General features: G+C 47.3%; 1 protein-coding gene across 1 annotated transcript; it reads right to left on the reverse strand.

The window, feature by feature from the left end:
* Positions 1-1,420: 1,420 nt before the first annotated feature.
* OSTN (osteocrin) lies at positions 1,421-12,061 on the reverse strand. Its single transcript, XM_054386264.1, has 4 exons — positions 11,963-12,061; positions 7,806-8,023; positions 3,006-3,085; positions 1,421-1,443 (listed from the first exon to the last, which is right to left on the reverse strand). Exons 1-4 carry the CDS (start codon positions 12,059-12,061, stop codon positions 1,421-1,423), a joined length of 420 nt encoding a protein of 139 aa, XP_054242239.1.
* Between the last annotated feature and the right edge of the window lie 15,815 nt (positions 12,062-27,876).

Genomic DNA, 27,876 nt, shown 5'->3' on the forward strand with positions numbered 1-27,876 from the left:
GACTAGCTCCTGGTAAAGACAAGTCAGTATTCCTCCTGTCAGTAGAGAATCAGTGCTCCTGTGGTCCTGAACAGCAAACTTCAACATCTTTATTGATGCCTTGGATGAGGGGACCGAGTCTGCCATGAGTAAACTGGCAGATGACACCAAGCTGGGTGGGAGAGTCAATCTGCTGGAAGGTAGGAAGACCCTTCAGAGAGCCCTGGCCAGGCTGGGTCCATGGGATGAGGTTTAACAAGGCCAAGTGCAGGCTCCTACACTTTGGCCACAGTAACCCCATGCAGTGCTGCAGACTGGGGGGGAGTGGCTGGAGAGCAGCCTGGCACAGAGGCACCTAGCAGTGCAGGAGCCAGCAGTGTGCCCAGGGGGCACAGCAGGCCAAGGGCATCCTGGCCTGGATCAGGAAGAGTGTGGCCAGCAGGAGCAGGGATGCACTTCTGCCCTTGTACTGGGCACTGCTGAGGCCTCACCTCCACTACTGCAGCTCTGGACCCCTCACTTCTGGAAGGATCTTGAGGTGCTGGAGCAGGTCCAGAGGAGAGCAACTGAGGAGGGGGCTGGAAGGAAAGTCTGATGAGGAGAGGCTGAGGGAGTTGGGGGTGTTCAATCTGGAGGAGGCTCAGGGGGGGACCTTATCACACTCTGCAACTACCTGAAGGGAAGCTGTAGTCAGGTGGGGGTCAGGATCTGCTCCCAGGCAGCTTGTGACAGGGTGAGAGGGCATGGCCTGAAGCTGTGCCAAGGGAGGTTAGGGTGAATGTTAGGAAGCACTTCCTGATAGAAAGGGGAATCAGACAGTGGAAGGGACTGCCCAGGGAGGTGGTGGAGTCACTGTCCCTGGAGGAGTTTAAGGCAAGCTTGGATGTGGTCCTTAGTGCCATGGCCTGGGTGATGTGGTGGTGTTAGGTCATAGGCTGGGCTTGAGGAGCTCAGAGCTCTGCTCCAGCCTCAGTGATTCTGTGATTCAAATCAGTTCCAGGTTTGTCCCACAGCTGTTAAATCCTCCCTTCACCTACCAAACAACACCCTCTTGAAAGAAAAGTGCCAAGCACACTGCCTGCTTTTCATGGCTTGCTGTTGGCCATCTCTGGAAGTTTTATTTCCAATTAAAGGAAAAAATATAACAACAACAATAAATCTAACAGTCCTTGCTAGGATAATGAACTTCTGCAAAGTGAAGAAATAAATGCCATGCAACTAAACTATGCACACACTTCTGTTCCCTCCCATCAGGGCTAGTGTGCAGAGCATTCTGACTTGGTGACTTGGATTTGTTACTTGCTTGTAAATGCAACATTGGCAACGTTCCTGGTGAAACAGATTCTGCAGGAGGTCAGCTCCTCGAGTGCTGTGTGGTTAGTCAAAGACAAAACACTCTGGGATGCATCCTCTGTGCTCCTGGAATGTTTCCAACATGGCATCAATCACTCAGAACAGAAGCACCTGTGGGCACAAAAGCAGCAAATGTTTACATTGCCCCGTGTCAGAAATGCAAGGCTTGGAGAAACACACTGCCAGGTGGGCTACAGGAGGTGGAGATGCTAGGAGGACTTCATAGACTCATGGATTCATAGAATTGTTAGGGTTGGAGGGGACCTCAAGGCTCAGCCAGTTCCAACCCCCCTGCCATGGGCAGGGACACCTCACACTACAGCAGGTTGCTCACAGCCACATCCAGCCTGGCTGCAAAAACCTCCAGGCATGAGGCTTCCACCACCTCCCTGAGCAACCTCTGCCAGTCTCTCACCACCCTCATGGGGAAGAATTCATAGAATACCAGGTTGGAAGTGACCTCAAGGATCCTCTAGTCCAACCTATTTATTTTCTTGGAGGGGGGAACTAAGCTGTAAGGGCATTCAAGCTACATGGACAGTTACAGTCATAGAATGGTCCAGGTTGGAAGGGACCTCCAAAGGTCAGCCAGTCTGACCACCTCTGCAGTCAGCAGGGACATCCCCAACTAGATCAGGTTTCCCACAGCCCTCTCCAGCCTCACCTTGAATATCTCCAGGGATGGAGCCTCAACCACCTCCCTGGGCAACCTGTTCCAGTGTTCCACCACCCTCCTGGTGCAGAACTTGTTCCTCACATCCAATCTCAATCTGCTCTGCTCTAGTTTGAAGCCATTGTCCCTGGTCCTGTCCCTGCAGGCCTTTGCAAACTGTCTCTCTGCAGCCTTCCTGTAGCCTCCTTCAGGTCCTGGCAGGCTGCTATTAGGTCTCCCTGGAGCCTTCTCTTCTCCAGGCTCCCCCAGCTCCCTCAGCCTGTCCTTGTAGCAGAGCTGCTCCAACCCCCTGGAGCATTCCCATGGCCCTCCACTGGACCCTCTCCATCAGCTCCATGTCCTTCCTGTATTGCGGGCTCCAGACCTGTACAGAGCATTCCAGATGAGATCTCAGCAGAGCAGAGCAAAGTGACAGAATCACCTCTCTGGATCTCTGGCAATGCTGCTTTGGATGCAGCCCAGGCTGCCCTTGGCCTTCTGTCCACCCTCACCTTCAATATCTCCAGGGATGGGACCTCAGCCACCTCCTTGGGCAACCTGTTCCAGTGTTCCACCACCCTCATGGTGCAGAACTTGTTCCTAACATCCAATCTCAATCTGCTCTTCTCCAGTCTGAAGCCATTGCCTCTTCTCCTGTCCCTGAAGGCCTTTGCAAACAGTCTGCAGCCTTCCTGTAGCCCTCTTCAGGTCCTGGCAGGCTGCTATTAGGTCTCCCTGGAGCCTTCTCTTCCCCAGTTCCCTCAGCCTGTCCTTGTAGCAGAGCTGCTCCAACCCTCTGAGCATTTTCATGGCCCTCCTCTGGACCTGTTCCATCAGGTCCATGTCCTTCCTATACTGAGGGCTCCAGACCTCCAGTCCATGTTATAAGAAGCCATCATTCCCCAAGCTACTTTTTTCAAGCCTCCTGGCATGACTTCCATGTAAGTGAAACTAGGGGGGGGATGTCCTCTGAGCCTGCCCACACCTGGAGTACTTTGCCTTACTTGCAGGAACTGCTAACCCTTGGTGTTGCCAAGATGGCTCACTCCAATCCTGTCCAGAGGGGCTCCAAACCTTCTCTTAGGCAGCTCAACCACTTTTCTGCATAGGAGATAAAAAAAAAAAAAAAAAAGAAAAAAAGCAAAGGAGAGAAAGAATTGGGGAAAGGCAATAATCAAAATATTACTAAATCCTTGATATTTCCATTCTCCCCTTCACTAACAACTTACTGCTCAGACAGAAGAGTTGTGGGGGAGCAGACAAAGATGTCAGTGTTTAAGAGGCTTCACTTGCTGCCTCTGTTTCAGGGACTGGATGATGCTGATCCACTATCCCTGCTTTCATCTGGCAGCAAACAAATGACTTCACAGATGAACTGCTGCTCATTAAAGAAAGGAGATGCACTGCATGTGTGGGGAATTGTCTGATCTGTAGTATCCTGGATTTCAGGTCACCCATTAGCCTGGGCCTTTGAAATCTCCAGGGCCATCTGGGGCTAACAGATGCAAGGAGGGGACAAGTCAGAGCAGCTCTAGCAAAAAATTTCCTGTGGGATCTCCTGTAATGCACTCTTCTCAAAACTGTGAGGTAGCAACCCTTGGATGAGATTGAAAATGAGACATCTTGGGGCTTGGGTTTTGTTGTTTTTTGCCCCACATGTGGTACATTTCCTGATGAGCTGATGAAATGAGGGCAGTGTGAAAGAAGTTCTATGCAGGAATATTTTATGGCAGTATTTTTAATATAAAAAGGGAGTGTTCTTAATTCAGCATTTTGGAGCATTTTTTTTTCTTCATTGGCAGAGGTGTAATTTTATTAATTAATTATGGAAACAGTGAGGTTTTCTACAGCCTCAACTTTTATCCTTGGAAATGGTGAAATGCAGGTCCAAGAGAAGCTCTGGAAGACAGACTCTTTGCTCTGTCCTTGTCAAAGAACATGAACACAAAGAAATTTTGTTCTCTGAGCTGGCAAATGCAAAAAGCAAGTAGCAGGAGGGGGTGCTGTGGTGCACTCGAGTCTAACTCTATGTGCTAGCACGGCCAGGCTCACCAAGTCTGTGGCTGTGCAGGCTCTGCACAACCCCACTCCCCACCCAGGACTATCTGTCTAGTCTAACAGTCTCCTTTCCTCACACCTCTTGGGCATGAGCTGAAGCCCAGAGGCATCATTCCAGCATCAGCAGCTCATCACACACTGCCTCTTTTCCAGCTGTTTTTCAGGTGAGGTCAAGGAATGGGAATTGACAGTGTGCTACATGTGTAGGGACCAACACAGCTCTCATGCTGCAGCTGCTAGAGAAAGGAAGGGAAGCTGTTTCTATAGCCCTCACACCTAGGCTGCACTGAACCATGGGGAAAGCAAGCTCAGGGCTGATCCTCAAGGGATCTTTTGCCCTAGATGTAGGCACAAGCTGGTTAGGAGCAGGTGGGAGACTTAGGCTGCAGGAGTCATCCTGAGACTGACTTGCTGAAAAGAATTCGTTTCCCAAATTGGAAGAGCGTGGGGATATGCCGTCTTCTGCATCATGAGGTGCTTCATGCTCTTACTCTGGCGTAAAACAGCGAAGGAAGCTGTAAAGTCATGCCCACAGGGCAGGCTGGGCAGGCAGGCAGCGCAGGCGGCCGGAACAGCGACGGTCGCCCTCTTGTGGCCATCCCTAGGCACAACAGGACAGCCGCGGCTCCCTTCTCAGCCTCCCGTTCCACTTCCATCTTCCAAACCAGGATGTGCCGATCAGGGTTTGTTGTTTGTTTTCTGTTTGTTTTTTTCCCTATGATTCCTGGAATGTCTTTCTTTCCGTCCATTTTTCTCTCTCTTCTGAAGACTCCTCTCTTCTTACGTGCTCTTCCCATGCTTTCCAAGCTTTATAAATGGGTGTAGGATCTGGATCCTCCTGTATCTGCTGAGTTTCACGACAATCTGCTAAGTGAGCTTAGAATCGATCTGCTCTTTTCTAAAGGTTTGTTTTTGTGTTGCCAGGCACTACAGACAGCATTAATTCAGACTCGTTTACCTTGTCTCTGAAGGCAGCAGCCTCAGGTGGCACAGGAATGGGCTGTTCCCTACGTGCAGGACAGCAGCTGGGTGCTCAGTCCTATGTTTTACTGCCTCGACCTGCTTCCACCTAAAGTTACAACCTTCCTACCGTTTCGCAGCACTCAGCTGTTCTGTGGCTCACGCTGAGGGTGGTACCTGACTATCACTGCCGAGATCAAGGCAGCTCGGATGCTTCAAAGTGAGTCAGTCCCAAGCTGAGAAGCTAATCAACTCCCTCGAAGTTGATAACATCAATACAGAACTGCAAACTGTGTTGCTGATGCTGGGAAAGGAGGAATTTTGTGCCATGTGTCACTCATTTGCATGAGCTCATTATTCAGAGACAAGCTGTTAGAAAACCTGGACCATTTCAATGCAATTTCCCTTTTGAGTTTCTTTTCGTTCCTTTTCTTTCTTTCTCTTCTCCTCCCTCCACTCCTCTCTTCTCCTCCCTCCACTCCTCTCTTCTCCTCCCTCCACTCCTCTCTTCTCTTCACCCACCCCATACTCCTTATACTGAAATGGAATGTAGCAAGAATTCCACCCAAGAGGCATGAACGGAAATGGGAATACCATGTACTTCTACAAAAAGGCACTGCAGCTTCCAAAACGACCTGGTATTTTTTTTCCCCCGGAAAGGAAAAGCATGTTAAAAAGCAAAACAAAGCTGATTTCAATCTCTGGAAGACACAGACAGAACAGAACAGTTCTACTCAAGGTTTTAAGAGTTCCGTATTTTATCACATTTGGCTGCAGTCAAGAAGTCCTGGTAGCAGCCTGGATGGATAAATGGGGGGGGAAAAAAGTATTGCAAAACCTAGTTTGGGGGAAAAAAAATAATTAAATAAATAAAACCCCCCTTGTGATGTTGAGTGGCTCTGGTGAATACTTTCCAATTCCAGATTAAGCTTTAAGCATCTTATTAAATACTTTGTAGCAGTGGGAATTCCATCCAGGATGAAGACAGTTACCAGAAGAAGAGAACAAGACACTTAAGCTCTTTCAGATATAGCAAACAACCCCTTGAGCTTTGCTGCAAAACTCACTGGCTCTTGCCAGCCAGAGCAAGCAGCTCAGCCCTGTTTGCAGCATGGGGAGTCTCAAATGTGGACTGCAAGGGTATTGTTGTGCTGCCGTACCACAGGGTCATAGAATGCTTTGGGTTGGAAGGGACCTCTAAAAGTTGTCTAGTCCAACACCCCCTGCAGCCAGCAGGGACATCTTCCACTAGATCAGGTTGCACAGAGCCCTGTTGAGCCTCACCTTCAATATCTCCAGGGATGGGGCCTCAATCACCTCCCTGGGCAACCTGTTCCAGTGTTCCACTACCCTCATGGTAAAGAGCTTGCTCCTAACACCCAATCTAAATCTACTCTTCTCTCCTTTCAAGCCATTGCCCCTCCTCCTATCACTGCAGGCCTTTGTAAACAGCCTCTTTCCATCCCTCTTGTAGCCCCTTTCAGGTACTGGCAAGCTGGTATTTGCTCTCTCTCTGGAGCCTCTTCTCCAGGCTGAACAACTTCATCTCTCTCATAGCAGAGCTGCTCCAACCCCTGATCATTTTCCTGGCCTCCTCTGGACCTGCTCCATCAGGTCCATGTCCTTCCTGTATTGAGGGCTCCAGACCTGGACACAGCACTGCAGGTGAGGTCTCAGCAGAGCAAAGTGGCAGAATCACCTCTCTCAACCTGCTGCCCACACTGCTTTGGGTGGAGCCCAGGATGCCATTGGCCTTCTGTATGGATTAAATCCAAGCTTGTCCTAAAGTGTAAAGCTCCTGAAGCTCATTCTAATACCTATCTGCCTGTTTCCACAATGTGTTCTTCATCCTGCTGTTCAAGACCTGCACACCACCATACCTTCTTTTCACCCCACCCCTGCCTCTCTGCTTTTCAACCTCAGGCATATTTTTTTATTTTAATAATCTCACAATCAAAAAGACAATTTTAAACTGACTGTTAGGTGACATCAGTGGAAAGAAGCATGTAAAAAAAAAAACAAAAAACAAAAAAAAACCCCACAATGCACCAGACCTGGAGTACTGTGTCCAGTTCTGGAGCCCCTATTACAAGAAAAGTCTGGAGGTGCTGGAAGGTGTCCAGAGAAGGGCCACGAGGATGAGCAGAGGGCTGGAGCTGCTCTGCTCTGGAAACAGGCTGAGAGAGTTGGGGTTGTGCAGTCTGGAGAGGAGAAGCCTCCCAGGAGACCTTCTTGTGGCCTTCCAATATCTGAAAGGGGCTACAAGAAAGCTGGGGAGGGACTTTTTAGGGTGCCAGGGAGTGACAGGACTGGGGGGAATGGGTCGAAGCTAGAGGAGGGGAGATTCAGATTAGACATTAGGAAGAAATTCTTCCCCATGAGACACTGGCAGAGGTTGCCCAGGGAGGTGGTGGAAGCCTCATGCCTGGAGGTTTTTGCAGCCAGGCTGGATGTGGCTGTGAGCAACCTGCTGTAGTGTGAGGTGTCCCTGCCCATGGCAGGGGGGTTGGAACTGGCTGATCCTCAAGGTCCCTTCCAACCCTGACAATTCTGTGAGTGTCCTTTGTTTGCTGTATGGCATCACAGGGATGAATGAACTGGTGTGTGAGTATTGCTCCTCACAACTGAGAGATCACACACCAGGCAACTATGATGGATCCTGAAGAGCTTTTAATACTCTGATCAAAGGCACCTCACTGATTTAGCCACCTACTAGTGGCTAAATCTAACAAATCTATGTGCAGGCCACCTACCAGCATCCTTCTTCCAACTTTATCACTGGTAGGAGCATCTAAGAATTTACCTCTGTTTGCCTTTGGCATCCACAGTGGTGGAAGAAATTCTGTCAAGTGGAGAGCCAAAGCCTGGGAAACTTCTTTTCCTCTTGGTCTCAGCCACCTCATTCTCCAGAGACACCAGCTCATCCAGAAGGAACAGTTTGGCTGCCAGGTCAGTGGCTGATTTCTCTTCACTGGCAGTGGGATGTGCTCCCATGGCCAGAGCTGCAGAAGGCTCCAAAGGCTGCAAAAGAAAGGAGGCAGGTTCCAGAAAGACCATTTTCAAGCAATGTGACAGCAGCAGTCCCTCAAAGACTTCATGACTGGGACACTGAACCTGGGACAAAGCTCCTTCTGTGGAGTGCAGACAGTTCCTACTCACAGGAGTTTGCTATGAAAGGCTGGGACTTGGTTTGTTTGATTCTTTTTCTTCTTTTCTTGGTTTTGTTTTGGTTTTTTGTTTGGGGTTTGCATTAGTTGGTTGGTTTGGTTTGTGTTGGTTTGTATTCTGGTATAATTGAACCCCTCTGCTTCAGTGAGAATCATCAACATTGATGCAAGAATTATCAACATTTAGTGCTCCCCAAAGCCTGGTTTTGTAGGCCAGCCCTGTCCCTCTCTCAGCAGTGGGATTAGCATCACTTATAGCACAGAGTTGAGTAGTCTAATCCTTTAAAAACAGTGCAATCAGGGGTCTGTGCTGGAATTTGTGCTCTTGAATGTTTTTATCAGTGCTGTAGACAGGAGGATCCAGGGCACCATCAGCAGTGTGCAGATGGCACCAGCTGAGTGCTGCTGTCCATATGCCAGAGGGACAGGATGGCTGCCAGAGGCACCTGGACAAGCTGGAGAGGTGGTGCCCAGGGCAGCCTCCTGAGGTTCAGCAAGAGCAAGTGCAGGGTCCTGCACCTGGGCCAGAACAATCCTCACTATCAATGCAGGCTTGGGGAGGAGGGGATAGAAAGCAGCCCTGAGGAAAAGGACCTGGGGGTGGTGATGGATGAGAAGCTGGCCAGGAGCAGGCAGTGTGAGCTTGCAGCACAGAAGGCCAAGGGCAGCCTGGGCTGCATCCAAAGCAGCACTGCCAGAGATCCAGAGAGGTGATTCTGCCACTTTGCTCTGCTCTGCTGAGACCTCACCTGCAGTGCTGTGTGCAGGGCTGGAGCCATCAGTACAGGAAGGACATGGAGCTGATGGAGAGGGGCCAGAGGAGGCCAGGAAAATGCTCAGGGGGTTGGAGCAGCTCTGCTCTGAGGCCAGGCTGAGGGAGCTGGGGGTGTTCAGCCTGGAGAAGAGAAGGCTCCAGGGAGACCTAATAGCAGCCTGCCAGGACCTGAAGGGGGCTACAAGAAGAATGGAGAAAGACCTGAAAGGACAGGATGAGAGGCAATGGCTTCAAACTAGAGAAGAGAAGACTTAGATTGGATGTTAGGAACAAATTCTGAACCATGAGGGTGGTGGAACACTGGAACAGGTTGCCCAGGGAAGTGGTTGAGGATCCATCCCTGGAGATATTCAAGGGGAGGCTGGAGAGGGCTGTGGGCAACCTGATCTAGTTGGGGATGTCCCTGCTGAGTGCAGAGGGGTAGGACTGGATGACTTTGGAGGTCCCTTCCAACCCAAACCATTCAATGATTCTGTGATTCCCAGACCCCAATATTCATCCTCATGTTTTGCATGAAACTGATTCCCCCCTTTTCTTTTTCCAAATGACTGCTAATAAATGGGAACGAAAACTTATTCAGGATTTTCCATCCAAAGCTGACAACTTAATTGCTAGGCAACAAATATCCCAAGATAAACTTGTTCTGCACTGACATCCAAAGAATTTATGCAGTACCATTATGTGGGGAGGAGGAAAGGGGAAAAAAAAGGATGTTGATTAGACACATTATGTTGAAACCCAGTCATGACATCAGGGCTTGACACCTTTTCAAATCCAAATTCTACTTTGCCATCTAGAATAGCTGAGCATGGCCTACAAGGAGGGGCTGAGGGAGCTGGGGGTGTTCAGCCTGGAGAAGAAGAGGCTGAGGGGAGACCTCATTGCTCTCCACAGCTCCCTGAAGTGAGGTTGGAGGGGGCAGGATCTTCTTGCAGCCAAGAGACAGGAGTAGAGGAAATAGTTTCAGGCTGCACCAGGGGAGCTTCAGGCTGGATGCTAGGAAATATTTCTTCATAGAGAGGATTCTCAAATATTGGAATGGTCTGCCCAGGGCAGTGCTGGAGTCACCATCCCTGGAGGTGTTTAAGCAGCCTGTGGAGCTGGGGGCTGACCCTTCAGTGCTGGGTGGAGGGTTGGACTGGATGATCTGGGAGGTCTCTTCCAGCCAGATGTATTCTGTGATGCTGGATAATGGGATCGATCAAGAGAAATTAAACAAATCCAAGTGAAATAATTGCTTTGTCCACAACAGAAAAACCCAGGGCAGCAGCCAGTCCACAAAAGCAGGTGTTAAGCTCAAATCATTCTCTTTTCAGATGAAATGTTTGCCTTCTGCTTCCATGTTGATGGAGCTAGATAGAAATTTCTAACCAAGATGCTACTATATGCCTCAAAGCATGTTTTCAGAACACAGAATATATGCAGTTGGAAGAGATCTCTTTTCACAAGAACCTGTCTGTGAGGTTGGAATGCCTCTCCTGAGAAGACAGGCTGAGGGAGTTGGCATTGTTTAGCCTGGAGAAGACAAGGCTCTGGGGAGACCTAATAGTGACTTTCCAGCACCTGAAGGGGGCTAGGAGAAGGCTGCAGAGGGAGTGTTCCCAAAGGCCTGTAGTGATAAGAGGAGGGACAATGGTTTGAAACGTGAGAAGATTTAGGTTGGATGCTAGGAACAAGTTCTGCACCATGAGGGTTGTAGAACACTGCAACAGGTTGCCCAGGGAGGTGGTTGAGGCTCCATCCCTGGAGGTATTCAAGGTGAGGCTGGACAGGGCTCTGGGCAACCTGATCTAGTTGAGGATGTCCCTGCTGAGTGCAGGGGGGTTGGACTGGATGAGCTTTGGAGGTCCCTTCCAACCCAAACCATTCTATGATAAAGAGAGGATACCAGGTCTCAGAACAGCAGCTGCCACAGCACTGATGTGGAAAGTGGCTCCCTCAGCCCTGTTTTCTTTAACAAATCACAGTCTGACAATATCACAGAGGTTGGAAGGGACCTCCAGAGATCATCAGGTCCAACCCCCCTGCCAGAGCAGCATCACCCAGGGGAGTCTGCACAGGAATGCATCCAGGTGGGTTTGAAAGTCTCCAGAGAAGGAGACTCCCCTGGGGAACCTGCTCCAGTGCTCTGTCACCCTCACTGTAAAGAAGTTTCTCCTCATGTTGAGCTGAAATCTTCTATGTTGAAATTTGAACCCCTTGTTCCTTAGCTTATCACTGTGAACCACTTTGTGCAATCAAGTCCTGCTTATTTGGAGCCAGAAAGCAAGGCAGAAGGATCCCTCAGTATGCATCTAAGCCAGCTGACCTTCAAAACCTGTGTAGTGGCTTTTTCTGCTAACTTTGAACCTTTAGATCCATGATTCTCTTGTGGCATGACTACAAAAAAAATACCTTTCAGGCCAAATGTCAAGATGACACACAAATAAGAGAATGTCAAGAAGACACAAATAAGAGAGTGCAGTACAAGTGTTTTCAGGTGCCACCCTGCATGTCCTCCTGGATGAGGCAATTGTCCCATGTCATCTGCTGATTTCCTTCATAAGCAGGTTGATTTCCTCCTTCCCTCTCCTGGTCTAGCCTCTCTCCTTTAATTTGTCAACTTTGATGCAGGTGGGTTTTTCCTGATGGCTTCTGAAAGCCCTACACTTCTCATACTATGATTTGTCTTTAAGAAGAGGAATGAAACCTTCCCTTCAGTGTGAAAGGAGTTTTGTTTCTCCCTTCCCTTCCCCTCCTTCCCCTTTTCAGGAAGTTCTCTATCCAAAGGCACTAGGAATGTTTTGATGCACATCAAATCCCAAGAGAGGTTAGGTGAATCTGGGTGGGACTTCATTCTGTCTGTCCTCCCAGAGCTGTGCAGTTTGCAACAGCCTTTTCACTAGGCTCCTTCTTTGCCCTTGTAGATCAAATATTGATCATTCCCCCTCCAGACTGTGTTGTCTTCCACACTCTGTGGCCAAGACCAGCCTGAGGAAGTGCAGGGTTCTGTGGCAGCCACCAGAAACATTCACTTACCTCCAGAGCTGCCTCCACAAGGAGTACTGAGCTGGAGTGCCACTGCAGCAGGGTAACCACAAGGGCCAAATGCACCACAACAAGCTGGAAGTGCAGCATCTGCAGGGGAGAACAATCTGTTAGAGACTTCACAGCTCTGCTGCCAGAAGAACCTTGCTCCAAAGGTCTTAAAGGAGCGGAAGCAAAGGGAGATTCAGTTCCCATGGCTGTTAATATGTTTTCTCTTACAGAGTCACTGCATGAAACCCAGCAACCAGGCAGTGCCAGTTGAACCCTCTTCACCTTTAGGTGCAGAATCAGCTCCCTCCACTTTGCCTCTTTCCAGTCCTGCAAATGTTTCACTCCTTTCTGGCCCAGCAATGAACGCAAACTTGTGCTAAAACCAGGTGAACTAGAAGCTCACTGGTAAGCAGGGAGACTCTGGCTCATAGCCAGGCAGGCTGACCCTGCCCTCCCCATATGCTGGGTAGGTCTTTAAAGCTGTTACAGAAACCACATCTCTCTCCAGCAGCATTCTGAGTGCAAGCCTCAACATGACCTAATGACAGACACAACTTCCAGGATCTTCTTGGCATCCTGGGATAAAGTTATCCAGTTACCACACCTGGAAAAAGCCTACATGGGAATACATTGCTCAGACTGGTGGTGTTCTGACCTTCTGATGCTTGCAGAGCCTTTAAATAACGCAGGGAGGGTCAGGTTTTGGGAGGATCAGGATTAGGAAGCTGCTTGCTAGAGAGATTATCTTTGGCCCTGGGTTTAGGCTATATTGTTTAAGTCCTTGTTTGGACTTGGCTTTTATAATTTGATGTATCTCCAGCTCACCTAGGTGGGAATATTTCTGCTGATGTTAATAAGAACTAGGCTGGGACCTCTACTGCTAATTTACTGATTACTCTGTCTCCAGGTTCTGCTCTAGAGTATATTTCTAAGCCTGATTCTGCCATTTTTGGCTGCCTTTCTGCTTGGCAAAAGCAGGAATAGAAATGATGCCTAAATACATACATTTCTGTGATATATGATCATAGGATCATGGAGTCATAGAATGGTAGGGGCTGGAAAAGACCTCACTGAGTCCAACCCCCCTGCCAAAGCAGGACCACCTAGGGCAGGTCACACAGGGACTCAGCCAGATGGGTTCTGAAAGTCTCCAGAGAAGGAGACTCCACAACCTCTCTGGGCAGCCTGTTCCAGAACTCCAGCACCCTCACACCCAAGAAGTTTCTCCTCATGTTAAGGTGGAAGTTCCTGTGCTCCAGTTTGTATCCATTGCCTCTTGTCCTATCCCAGGACACCACTGACAAGAGCCTGGCCCCTTCTTCCTGACACCCACCCTTCAGATATTGAGAAGCATTGATCAGATCCCCTCTCAGCCTTCTCTTCTCCAAACAGCCCCAGGGCTCTCAGCCTTTCCTCATCACACAGATGCCCCAGCCCCTTCCTCACCCTCATAGCCTCCATTGGACACTCTCTAGTACATGCCTGCCCCTCTTGAACTGAACGCAATACTCCAGATGTGGTCTGAGCAGGGCAGAGTAGAGGGGGAGGATAACCTCCCTTGACCTGCTGGCCACACTCTTCTGAATGTAGCCCAGGATACAATTTGCCTTCTTGGCCTTCATCTTAAGGATCAGAGCTTTCCTGAGGCCATTGTCAATACTCAGTAGCATTCCTCCTTGAGTTCCAGTCAACTGCCAACCCTTGACTTTCTAGAGCAACACTGGTAAGCATAAAAAACATGGGAGAGGCCCTGCAGGTGGATCTTCAGTTTCAAACTGGTAGTTGTTTTATATTCTGCCCAGACAATCAGATCAGGCAGAAAACACATGGAAAAAGACATTTGGCTTTCTACCTTTTCCCCAGCCTGCAAAGAAGGAAAGCCATGAAAGTGTTTGGAGCTCTGTGAGGTTGTTTCTTGAAGTGCTGCTTCTTGCTCAGCTGTTCCAATACATTTCACTTGTGCTGCTGTTATTTGTTTACCACATTCTGTATCTTTTTTTTTGCTATATACATAGAATCATAGAATCACAGAATCAAAGAATCATAAAATTATAGGATCATAAAATCAGATTCATAGAATCATAAATTCATAAATCACAAATCACAGCTTTATAAATCTGAGATTCATAGATCAGAGAATCAGATTCATATAATCATAAATCAGAGAATCAGAATAATAAAATCTTAAATCATAAAATCCTAGATTCATAAATCATAGAATCATAAATCCGCAGATTCATAAAGTCAGATTCATAAATCACAGAATCATAGATTCATAGTCATAAATCACAAATCCCAGATTCATAAATCAGAGAATCATAGATTCATAAATCAGAGAATCATAAAATCACAGATTCATAAATCATAGAATTAGAAATAATAAAATCCTAGATTCATAAATAATGGAATCATAGAATCATAAAATCAAGAATCATAAAATCATAGAACCCTAGATTCATAAATCACAGAATCATAGATTTCATAAATCCTAAAATCATAGAATCATAGATTCATAGAATCATAAAAACACAGAATGGTCTGGGTTGGAACAGACCTCCAAAGGTCACCCAGTCCACCTCCATCTGCTGTAAGCAGGGGAATCCTCAACTAGATCAGGCTGCCCAGAGCCCTGTTGGGATATAGTCCATGAGGTATCAGCAGTGAGGAACAAGCTGCTGGCTGCTCTGTAGAGTGAAGCAACAGTACAGCAGAATGAAAGGACAAAGCCAAAGCAGTAAGCCAAGTGGCACCACTGTCTCTCAGTCTGATGGCAACAGCCCTGAAAGTCAGACAAGGTTCTGTCTGGGTGTTTTTAAAGCTGCAGCCCTCTACAATGTGTCTTTTTGTATGTGGGTGTGCTTTGAAATTTGTAGTAGTCTACTACATCCACAGTTAACCACATCCTGATTGTTTGGGTGCAAAAATCAATCACAAGGGTAAAAAACACCTCTTGGTTAGGGGTTAAGGTCTACACTGGCATTCATTCAGCTCAGAGACCGAAGAGCTAAAAATGGCAATTGGTACACTGATCCAAATAAGCATTAAGGCATCTGCCACACAAAAGACATTTGATTAACCTGTCAGAACTCAACACCAGTGAAACAGAAGGTGGAGGAAATTGTAAGGACTTAAAGGTTGGCTCCAGTCCCCATGGCAATGAGCAGCTGAGAAGCAATGTCACTGATTTAAAAGGGAGCAAACTGAAGTCATAGAATCACAGAACATTAGAGGCTGGAAGGGCCCTCCAGAGATCATTGAGTCCTACCCTCCTGCCAAAGCAGGATCACCCAGGGTAGTCTGCATAAGAATACATCCAGGTGGGGTTTGAAAGTCTCCAGAGAAGGGAGACTCCACAACCCCCCTGGGCAGCCTGTTCCAAGGTCTGACCACTCTTGCCATTAGGAATAACATTTTTCCTACTGTCCAGTCTAAACCTCCACTGTTGCAGTTTGAGGCCATTCCCTCTTGTTCTATCACTAATTACCTGTGAGAAGAGACCAGCACCAACCTCTCCACAACCTCCTTTCAGGTAATTGTAGACAGCCATGAGGTCTCCCTCAGCCTCCTCTGTTTCACACTAACCATCCCCAGCTCCTTCAGTCTCTCTCCGTCAGATTTCTTCTCCAGGCCCTTCCTTGCCCTCCTCTGCCCTGGCTCCAGCACCTCCACATCTCTCTTGCATTGAGGTGCCCCAAACTGGACACAATACTCAGGATGTGGCCTCCCTAGATCTGAGTCCCAGGGGAGAATCACCTCCCTACCCCTGCTGGCCACAGCATTTCTAATCCCAGCCAGGATGCCTTTGGCTTTCTTGGCCACCTGTGCACACTGCTGGCTCCTGTTGAGCTGCTTGCCCATTAGAACCGTGAGGTCCCTTTCTGCCAGGCAGCTTTGCAACCACGCTGCCCCAAGCCTGCAGCATTGCTTGGGGTTGTTGTGTCTTCAGTATCTCAAGGCCTGGTGTTATCTGGCATGAAATGTGGTTTAGCCTTCATGAAATGTAAATTGCAAGTCTGAAATTCAGACATATTTATGTGCTTTACTGCTACTTCAGCTTGAAATGTGGCAAAGCTGAAATTCCTCCTATAATTAGGTATCTTTGTTGCAGGTCCAATTAAAATGAAAATGAGAGATAAAAGAGAGGACATTATTCTATCTTATCAAAGCAGGATAAACATTCAACTTTTTTTTTTTTTTCTTTCCTCCCTTTAGGAATCTTTGCAGAGCTTTTCCCAAGAAAACATCACAAGGAAGCAAAAATTCTTGACCGAAAAAGAAACTGTTAAGTCTCCAACATCAAACCAAAAGATGGAAAAAGAAAGAGGTTTCTCTTTTGAAAGATGAAAAAAAAAAAAAAAAAGAAAAGCCAAACCAAACCAACAAAACAAACTGACATCCTGAAGATAAGTGTGCTGAGCAAACCCCAGACAGCAAGCAATTCATCACCAAGCTCCAAACCCATTGCCTGTCAAAACTGATAACAGCTGTCATTGTTCTTCCCCATTTGAGCTATCATATTTTACATGACTGTGGAGATTACTCTGCAAATATAAATCACAGGAGCTTTATTTTTCTTGCTGGCCCTATTAGCAAGAGAACTGAGGCAAGACATCATGCCTTCCCCTGTAATCTTTCACTGCTGCTGCCACTGTCTGTTGATGACTGTGCTTTTCTCCTCCTTGCCACACCAAGGGGAGACAGCAGGACGTGCCCAGGCTCACCTGCAAAGGACAACATTGCTCCTGCAGTGAGCACATTGGGGCTGAGCCCAGAAGCCCCTGGGGTTATGTGCTGCATACTCCCAAGCTGTCCTGATGCAGAGTCAGCATATGGCTGTCCCATAGGCGCTGGGAAGCTCCTGGCAGCAGCTTTTAAGACTCCAGTCACTGGTGTGTGAGCACTGGGATGGTACTGGTGAGCCTCCTTCACCTGTTAGCCATGAGGGGCTCTCATACCACACAGATTCCAACCTAGGTGGGGGAAATGGAGGTGTTTAAGGCCAGGCTGGAGGTGGCTCTGAGCAACCTGATGTAGTGTGAGGTGTCCCTGCCCATGGCAGGGGGTTGGAATTAGATAATCCTTGACATCCCTTCCAATCCTAACAATTCTATGACTCTAAATAAATCAAAGCTGTGTCTGCAAGCCAGTGACTGAGCTGTTTTGTTGCTGCTCTAGAGCCACAAAATAGATTATTAACATCTTAATTAGCTGTATCATTGAGTCCTAATATTGGCATCATTAGCCTTGGTTAGGACACCTGATTGAAGCCTACATTGGCCAACAAAGTTCTGGGGGGTGAGGATCCTACCAACAGAACAACTTCTCCATGGCTTTTATGAAGATCTGAGAATAACTCTGCTCTCACTGAAACAAATTTGCCCTGCTTGTAAAAGTTGTAGCACATCCATTACTGCAAAGCCAAAAACATGCCCATAGTAGCTGTCTGTGATCACTGCCAGCAGCAGTCCTAAGGGACTACCTAGGACTTAAGGGACCACCTGTCTCTCAGGTGTAATTTTCTAGTCATGTAAATGTCAAAGAAAAGGGAGGGGAAAAAAAAAAAATTCAAAAGAAACCTCACCCTCAGGGGAAAAAAAAAAAGGGGAGGGGTAGGGGGAAAAGAGTCAGGAATAGGTTAGAGTGGTGGTTTTGTTCTCATCCCACAGATGAGGTATGGAGCACTTCTTCCATGCTGCTTTCTGAAAAGGAACTGAAGAAAGGCATTGAAAATTAAATGTAAGCAGTGTCAGGCACTTTGTTATTCATAATGTGTAGATTTTTAACCAAGGCCATATATTTTCTCAGACATGTGGAACAGACACTCTGTCAGCTTCTACAATGTAAATTCCCCTCTCTTTTTTTGCCTTTTTTTTTTTCCTCAGTTTCCTCACTGTATAGATAAATAGATGCAGGGAAGTTTCATCTGATGCAAGCAGAGAGAACTTGAAATTCATTAAGCTATGCAAGAGGCATGAGACTAGTTGCTTTGAGGTGATGCATAGATATTTCTGTGCCTCAAATGAAAGGTTTTGTCAGACAGTATTTCAAGGCCAAGGATGTCCCATTGGCTGAAAATGAAGTTCCATAAATGTTTCTCAAGAAGGCACTTTGGGTTAGTCACAGCTTGCTTCCAAGTCTTCATGTCAGTTACTGCATTCAGTGGAACAAGATGATGCCCCCTGGTTAGTCCTGACATGTTGTCAGATCACCAAAATAAATTATAGAAGGGGTTGGGTTGGAAGGGACCTCCAAAGTTCATCCAGTCCAACCCCCTGCACTCAGCAGGGACATCCTCAACTAGATCAGGCTGCCCAGAGCCCTCTCCAGCCTTCCCTTCAACATCTCCAGGGATGAAGCCTCAACTACCCCCCTGAGCAACCTGTTCCAGTGTTCCACCACCCTCACGGTGCAGAACTTGTTCCTCACATCCAATCTCAATCTGCTCTGCTCTAGTTTGAAGCCATTGCCCCTCATCCTGTCCCTGCAGGCCTTTGCAAACAGTCTCTCTGCAGCCTTCCTGTAGCCCCCTTCAGGTCCTGGCAGGCTGCTATTAGGTCTCCCTGGATCCTTCTCTTCTCCAGGCTGAACACCCCAGCTCCTTCAGCCTGTCCTTGTAGCAGAGGTGCTCCAACCCATCAAGCATTTTCATGACCCTCCTCTGGACCTGCTCCATCAGGTCCATGTCCTTCTTCCTGACCTATTGCAAATGCTGAATCAGCTACTGACAGATGCACTTTCGCACAGATGTGGTCAGAGGATGCTCAAGTACAGAACTGCTCCCACCATCAGATAAAACAGATTCACCAATGTCTTAGTCCCTGCAGGGCAGACAGATTCAGCAATGGCTTAGCTCCTGCAGGGCTCGACTAGACTCTGCACTGACCCTGCTCATGGAACTGCAGTGTTTGTGAGAGCAGCACATGAATTGCACAGAAGATTCTCCTCATATGAAGAGAGGCTGCACACGTGGAATGGGCACAATGGAACAAAGCTAGAAGTGAGGAGATTCAGGCTGGATATGAGGAAGAAGTTCTTCCCCATGAGAGTGGTGAAAGCCTGGAATGGGTTGTCCAGGGAGGTGGTTGAGGTCATCCCTGAAGGTGTTTAAGGCCAGGCTGGATGAGGCTCTGGCCAGCCTGCTGTAGTGTGAGGTGTCCCTGCCCATGGCAGGGGGGTTGGGACTGGATGATCCTTGTGGCCCCTTCCAACCCTGACTAATCCTATGAGGCCTTCCACAGGTACAAATGAATACAGCTTTGCTGGGGTACATTTGCTTTATGCACACAAACCTGAATCAGTAAAAAAAATAACTGACAAAGGTGGACTAAGACTTGTGGAAGACCAGCCAGCCCTGGTCTTTATTCTCTTCATCTGAATCAAGAGTGTGAAATGAAATGGCCATGCAGAAAACTTGTTCTGGGACACTTTTTCTTCAAGTGAGAAAGAAGGAGACAAGTTGGACACCTTGCAAAACTGAGCACACTGTGCCACAAACCCATTTGTTAGCAACAGATTTTTAGGAACTCACATCAATACCGTAAAAGTTGGAGCCTAGGAAGCAGGAGACTTGAGCAGAAGTCATCTCAAAGCCTAGGGACTGTTAAATGAGAAGGGTGCCAGGAAGGGGAAGGAGATACCTCCTAATCTCCCTAAGCTAGAGGTGTGGAGAAAGTTCTTCACAGAAAGAGTGATCTGCCATTGGAATGTGCTGCCCAGGGAGGTGGTAGAGTCACCATCCCTGGAGGTGTTCAAAAAGAGATTGGATGTGGCACTTGGAGCCATGGTTTAGTTAGTCATGAGGTGCTGGGTGATAGGTTGGACTTGAAGATCTCTGAGGTCTTTTCCAACCTTGTTGATTCTATGATATATATGAACATACCTATGCATATAAGTCTTATTTAACTGCATAACAATCAAAGAGAATTGGGGATAGAGGAGCTGGCTTCCTAAAAACACTCCACTCAAGGAGAAATTTTGTCCCTGCTACTGCTTTCTGCAGGATCTTACAACAGGTTTCTTCCAGTTTCAGAAAGAAACAGCACCACCTTGTATCCTGAGACAAGGCTACAGCTATTCAGTGTACACAGAGGAACTCAGACCCAGTAAGGAGGCCCAGGCAGTGTCCATGGAAGATATTGGAGCAGTTATCAATCTTATTCCTACCTCACCAGGGGGCCACCAGGCCCCCTGGCCTTTGTCCCCCATCACCAACCACCCAGTATGCACCATGGGGTGACTCACCAGTGATGAGAGGAGGATTCCTCAGCCCAGATGGGCTCAGCTTGGGGCTTCTGCTTTTCCTGGGGGGATTAAATAGGGGAGTGGGCAGGGAGGGCAAAGTGGCCACACCTGGGCTGGGAGGAGACTCCAACAGGTGCTCTGGGATTTGAGGGGAAAAAAGGGGTAAAAAAATGGGGTGGAAAAGGGGAGGTGGTGGTGAAAGAAGGGGATCTTAAAACAACTTTATTTTCCATGCACAACTGCAGTTCATGGTTTGCTTTGTCTCCATGCAGAAAGAACAAACCCATCAATACTTCATAAAATAAAGCACAATGGTGGCTATCACAATGAAGCTTTTCCATGAAAATCATTTTGCTTGGTGGGAAAATCTATGCTTTTCTGATTAAAATAACAAGTTTTAACAGCAACAACAAAAAAAGTTCTCCAAGAGTGAATTTTCTCCCTGGATACCAGCAGAAAACACCAGGATGATGAAGGGGCTGGAGCATATGCCCTATGAGGAGAGGCTGAGAGCCTTGGGGCTTATTAGTCTGGAGAAGAGAAGACTGAGAGGGGATTTAATAAATGTTTATCAATATCTGAGGGCTGGGGGTCAAGAGGGAGGGGACAGGCTCTGCTCAGCTGCACCCTGGGATAGGACAAGGAGCAATGGATATAAACTACAGCACAGGAGGTTCCACCTCAACATGAGGAGGAAATCCTTCACTGGGAGGGTCCCAGAGCCCTGGCACAGGCTGCCCAGAGAGGTTGTGGAGTCTCCTTCTCTGGAGACTTTCAAGCCCCATCTGGATGTGTTCCTGTGTGAGCTGTGCTGGATTCTATGGTCCTGCTCTGGCAGGGGCATTGGACTCAATGATCTCCAGAAGTCCCTTCCAACCCCTAACATCCTGTGATCCTATGATAATGAGAAGAGCCCATTTGCACTTTTCCTGAGGAAGATAGCTGAACAAGCTGCAGTCCTCCTGGCATGCACAAGAGAAAACAAACCATTATTAGACTATCCTTCATTGCCAATAAACTCTCAGCCCTAAATTATTTATAGATGGCTTGACTGAACGTGCCAACTTCTCTTAACATTTCTAACAGCTTTCCATTTAGCTTTCCTCCTTCCTCCTTAGCATGAGGACTGAAAACTATTCATAGTTAGAGAGCCATCTTCAGCACTTAAAGAGAAGAAACCTTTCCATCCCTGAAAAAAAAAAAAAATCAATAAATATCTTTTGTTTTTCTGTTTCTTCTCTTTTACTCCCAGCACTGGAAGTTCTTCCTACCGGGTATGAAGAGCACATTAGCAGAACATGTTGTCAGTGGAGAAGCACAGAGCAGTTAGAGACTAGTAAAAATAAAGATATGCCTTCAAGATAAGCTCTGAAGAGACAGGAATGGCATTGGAATTTCTTAAGGAGACTCAGCCACTGGTGGTGGTTTACTGGACAGACTTTTAAATGTTCTCAGTGAGGCTCCTGCTTGAGGAAGAAAATCCTTGGTGCAGATGCATTGCAAAGGGTAGTTAGAGAGCAATCTGCTTCTCTGGGTTGACCAAGAAGAAAAGAAAAGCTTCAATCACTTGCAGTCTTTGGTAGGGTCAGTCAAGGGAGCTCTCACAACTGTTGTACAGCTCAAATCTTTTGATTTGCTGTTTAAGAAGCCTGGAGAGGTACACTTGGCATCCATTCAAAGAGGGAAAAGGAAGCCCTAACCTGCTGAATCAGTGGGGCAGGTATGTTTAAATGCTGAAGAAGGCACAGAATCATAGAATGTTAGGGGCTGGAAGGGACCTCAAGGGATCATTCAGTCTAACCCCCCTGCCAGAGCAGGATTACCTAGAGCAGGTCACACAGGAACACATCCAGGTGGATTTTGAATATCTCCAGAGAGGGAGACTCCCCAACCCCCCTGGGCAGCCTGTTCCAGTGTTCTGTCACCTCCACAGTGAAAAAAATTTCCTCCTGTTTCCATGGAACTTCCTATGCCTCAACTTCCACCACTTCCCCTGGTGCTGGCATTAGGCACCAACAAGCAGAGCCTGGGTCTGTCCTCTGGGCACTCACCCTGCACATCTTTACCAACAGGAATGAGGTCACCCCTTAGTCTCCTCCAAGCTAAAGAGCCACAGCTCCCTCAGTCTCTCCTCCTGGCACAGTCCAGCCAGCCAGATTCTGCATTTTCCCCAATATTTCCACCCTAAGTTTGCTGGTTTATACCTCATAATATTTGCAGTCTTTTACAAAAGCAGTAGGTTGAGCTGCACTTTGAATACAGGTGAGCAGAGACAGAGAAAGGTAATAATGTGCCCCAGGCTTGCTGAGTGAATCAGAGGGGCAAGGGCACCAAGTGCCCTCACAGCTCCTCTCAGCTTTCAGCTGTGCACTCCACATCAGTCATTCCAAACTGAAAAGCCAGGTAAGGAAATCTAAAGCCACTGTGTGCTTGTGCTTTGAAAAATCAGTGCATTCTGAACTTTAGTGTAGCCTCTGGGCATCTAACCCAGAGGTTACTCACATTCAATGACTCCTGCAGTTCCAGCCTGGGGAGGCAAAAAAGAAACAGTGCCACAGCTTAAACTCAGCATGGAGAAAGCACAACGACTGTCACTGAGCCAGGCTCTGCCTCCCTTCACAGTGGCACACAGCTGAAGCAGGTCTCTGGATAATGATAACTGCTCTCTTAGTGCAGGAATATTTTTGTAGCCTTATTCTCTTACTGCAGGAATGTGGCAGCATCTGGATCAACACTCCTCTAAAACGTGCTCTACTAAAACCCTTTTGCAGACCATTTGCTTTCCCTAAATTATCTTGTGGGTTTGTTTGGGGTTTTTTTTTCTTTCATGTCTTACACACAGCAAACTTGTCTAGCACACCTGGCATTTAGCAATGCAAAGGAACTGCTGTTTGGTCATAGCTCTTCAGCTCATGTGAAGCAGTAACATGCATTTGACTTGACAGTGACACACACACACAGAGGAGAAGCCACAATGACAGAAAGACAGCAGTGTTGCTGGCAAGCACTGCAAAAGCATCAAAGGAACTGAACATTGTGGTGAAATGCACCTTTACACACTCCTTGTCTAAATCTTGGCTGATTGAGGGAAGGGGATAAAATTCCATTGGATATTATTAGTTCAGTTTCAGTACCCCAAAAAAAATGCCAGGTGATAGGCATCTGATTATCTTCATCCCCCAGCTGCAAAAAAAAAAAAAAACAAACCAAGCAGCTGTGCTTTTTCCATCAGATCTAGGCAGGTGTGGACATCCTGCATGCCTGCTAACACAACAACTCAGGGAGGGGAGGTGGGGGAAACGCAAAAGAAGGAAGCACAGAAGGGAAGAAATCTCCTGTAAACAGAGCAGAAGGCACAAAACATCCCCAACACATTTGTCCTCACTCCTCTTACCTTGCATTGGATAGAAGCAATTCCAACCACTAAGCTCCTGCTAGGTTCTTCCCCCTAACTTATTGCTAATGTTCAGCTTTCTTTCAGAGTTTTTATAGTCTCTGCTGTAGGCTACAAACTCCAATCCCTGCCTTTGCTTTCTCTTACATCACTTCTAAAGATTTTTCCACTGATTCCTTGCCCTAAACCTTTCTCTGTCCTGCAGACTCACACACATACTTGCCTCTCATTTTGTTGTATTTATTGCTCTGATCAAGGGGATTAAGCTATAATTAAAGGTCTAAGGGGGGGAGAAGGGGATGGGTTTGGTTTGCTTCTCTTACAAAACTCAGGCCAGCCAGGGGAGTGGAAAAGACTTTCAAGCAGCATCACCCTTCCTTCAGTCTCTGCCTTTTGCAAGCTTCAGTACAGAAATCTGATGTCCTGGATGATATTTTGTAAGCTGTATTTCTCCAGGACAAGAGGAATAAACGAAGGAGGACTGCTTTAACTTCAGTCAGAAAGCAGTTAGGGGACTTTGGTTTTAACAGAACAAAAGTCTGGTAAGACAAGCGTTGGGAAGGGAGTGTGCTTGGTAAAGCAAAGTAACAAGAACTCAAATGAAGGGTCAGAAAGAGCCAAGTTCTTGAAATGATTGCAAAGTGTCAGCTATGAAGCTGCCTGTCTTCCCCAACCAGTACCAGAGGACCTATTACTTCTCCCTGTTTGCCTCAGTCCTCTCTTTTGCTCCTCTATTAAAAAATCTCTTTTTTTTTTTTTTAATTGATTCACAAACCAATTTTAGTCTTGGGTTTGGGTCTGAAATCCCAGCCTGTGGAGACTCCTTAACAGTTAATTCACAGTGACTTTATTCTCTGAGCAGATAGGCACAGTATTTTCAAAACAGCTTTTACTCTGACTTGCCAAAAGCTCTTTCCTCAAGCAAAAGGAAATTTCAAATGCAGCTTGACAATAGGTAGGAAAAATTTGCCAGTCAGGGAGCAAAAGCCTTGATTTCACCATCTGGCTTGATCAGAGTGATTAGAGAAAGACAAGAGTTTAATCATATTGTACCACAATTCATATCCCAGGTGAAGATGGCTGCAGAATTTTGCAAGGCTGTCACAAAGAGCCCGATCAGGATAGCTCATTGCAAGCTGTGCTTCTGCCAGACTCCCTGACTGAGGTACCAGGGGCCAAAAAAAAAAGTCAGGGGAGAAGGGGAGGCTGCTTTTGATCATGAGCACAACACAAATATGCAGCCCCAGAGATCAAGGAGAGGCAAGGCAAGTGTTTTTCTAGCATCTCCCAGTAGAGGCAGAAGCGGGAGTATGCCTGGTGTAGTGCAGCAGGAATAGGCACCAGCCACACCAGCACCCACACTGCTGTCAGGCTGGAGCAGGCACAACTGCACAGTGATGGCAGCTGCAGAGGTTCAAACAGGCTCTGTGGATACCAGAGCAGGAGCAGAAACACAAGCAAAAGGACAGAGCAGCACCAGACTGCTGAAACACGACTGCAAACACTGCTGCTGGAGAACTGGACCTCGCTGCATTTTTACACTGTTGCCTGCATTCAGATGGTGCCTCCTTGCTGGACCCAGCAGTTCTTGGCTGATGTGTGTGAAACACATGAGGAGGATCTCAGGAAAAAAATAACAACAAAGAGAGCCATGATGTAAGGACAAGATATGGTTCTGGGGTACCCTTGTTAGCTGAGAACATGAGGTGTTGCTGATCACAGGCACACTGAATCACAGAACATTAGGGGTTGGAAGGGACCTCACAAGATCATCCAATCTGACCCCTCTGCCAGAGCAGGATCATCTAGAGTAGGTCACACAGAGGAACACACCCAGGTGGGGTTTGAATGTCTCCAGAGACAGAGACTTTTGTTTCCTTTTGTTTTTTCTGATGTATTAGATCAGCTACTGCAGTTTTGGGCATTCCAGTTCTTTCTCTCTCTTTTTTTTTTTTTTTTAGCCTTTGTGTGAGTCACAGGCATTCACTCCTCTTGGGAGATTTCACAGGTCCTATCTCAAGCTCTTACAAGGATCTCCATCCTGTCACCATGTTTGGTGTTGATGAAGCTGGTAGGAGACACAGGCTGTGCCACTGTGAGTAAGCTGATGGCAGCTGAGTGCTGGTAACATCAGTATTTCAGTACAGAATCACAGAACTGTCAGGGTTGGAAGGGACCTCAAGGATCAGCCAGTTCCAACCCCCCTGCCATGGGCAGGGACACCTCACACTACAGCAGGTTGCTCACAGCCATACCCAGCCTGGCTGCAAAAACCTCCAGGGATGAGGCTTCCACCACCTCCCTGGGCAACCTGTGCCAGTCTCTCACCACCCTCATGGGGAAGAACTTCTTCCTAATATCTAATCTAAATCCAACCTCCTCTAGCTTGGATCCATTCCTCCCAGTCCTATCACTACCCAACACCCTAAAAAGTCCCTCCCCAGCTTTCTTGGAGCCCCCTTTAGGGATTGGAAGGCCACAATAAGCTCTCCTGGGAGCCTTCTCTTCTCCAACCTGAACAACCCCAACTCTCTCAGTCTGTCCTCACAGGAGAGGTGCTCCAGCCCTCTCCTTCACCAGACAAGGTGAAGCCTGGAGGATGGCTGAGACTCAGGCAGTTGAGCCTTAGCCCCTCACAAGTGTGAGTGAGACAGAGGGCTACAGAAGAAGCAGGAGGAGAAATGCAACCATGTTGTCACCTTTGACTCCAAGAGGATGTCTAAGACCTGACACTAAAGTTTGCCTTTAGGCTCTCCACTGATTGGTGATCCTGTAACAAAGCTCCAGCCACTTTTGTATGACTTGGACCTATTGTGTGGCTCTGCCTTTTGGAGAAGGAAGAAGCACTTTTTCCATCTCAAAACAAGTTTATCACTGTGCTCTTCCTACTGAGGCATACAATCCCAAAGATTTCAGAAAGGGATGCTGCTGCCCCCCTTTCTGTCACCACCTCTCTCTGGGAGGTGTGAAAGACTCAGCTCTGAGTAATTAACCATTTCCATGGGCTGCTACTGACCTCAGAATAGGACAAATGTTAGCAGCACAGGGTGTTTTTTTTTTTTCTGAACAAAACAAAATAAAACAAAAAAGCAAACAAACACCCCCCCAAAAAATACCAAGCAAACAAGAAAACACAAACAAAAGCCCCAAACCAAACCAAACAAACCCAAACCTCCACAAAACAAAACAACAAAAAGAACAAACAAACAAACAAAAAAAAAAACCAAAACCAAAACAAAAAACCCTCCTCCCAGGCTCACAGACTCACAGGATGTTAGGGGTTGGAAGGGACTTCTGGAGATCTTCCAGTCCAATGCCCCTGCCACAGCAGGACCATAGAATTCAGCACAGCTCACACAGGAACACATCCAGACGGGGCTTGAAAGTCTCCAGAGAAGGAGACTCCACAACCTCTCTGGGCAGCCTGTGCCAGTGCTCTGGGACCCTCCCAGGGAAGAATTTCCTGCTCATGTTGAGGTGTCCTGTGCTGGAGTTTCCATCCATTGCCCCTTGTCCTATCCCAGGGTGCAACTGAGCAGAGCCTGTCGCCTCCCTCTTGACCCCCAGCCCTCAGCTATTGATAAACATTTATTAAATCCCTTCTCAGTCCCCTCTTCTCCAGATGAAGATGTTAAACAGGACTGGCCCCAGCACTGATCCCTAGGGGACTCCACTAGTTACAGCTCTCTAGCTGGACTTGGCACCATTGACCACCACTCTTGGGACTCTATTTTGTTCCTAATCCATCTCACTGTCTGCTCTTCTATCCCAAAACACTAAGGAAAAAGAAATACCCCCAAACAATAGGAAATTAAACAAAAAAAAAAGAATAGAGTGTTGGAGCATTTCATTTCTTGCTCTAAATTGACTTTGGTTTAGCAACAACTTAGAGATACCTTTTTGTCACCTTCTGGGGACAGAAGCTTCCCAGAGAATGAAAAAGGTAGATTGTGCTTATTGAGTGTCCAAGGAACAGACATCCTCAACATGACTGTGGTTCAATCAGACTTACAGTAGAATGAAGTTAGAGCGACCAAGGGTTTGGAAGGAATGAATAAGCCAACAGAATGTGAATTTTCCTCAACTATGAAGACCCAAAGATGAAAAGAAAATTGTAGAAACCCAAGACACCAGACATGAAGGTTTTTTTGCTGCCCCCTCCCTGCTGCCTCATGCTCTCACGTGTGATTCCTGTCGTTCTTTCAACACCACTCTGTGAATCAGTTGAGCCAGCTCAATGTTTTCCTTAGTAGGTAAGTCCTTATTCAGAAAGCAGGAC

Source organism: Indicator indicator, chromosome 13 (genome assembly GCF_027791375.1).
Source record: "Indicator indicator isolate 239-I01 chromosome 13, UM_Iind_1.1, whole genome shotgun sequence".
NCBI classification, from domain to species: Eukaryota; Metazoa; Chordata; class Aves; order Piciformes; family Indicatoridae; genus Indicator; species Indicator indicator.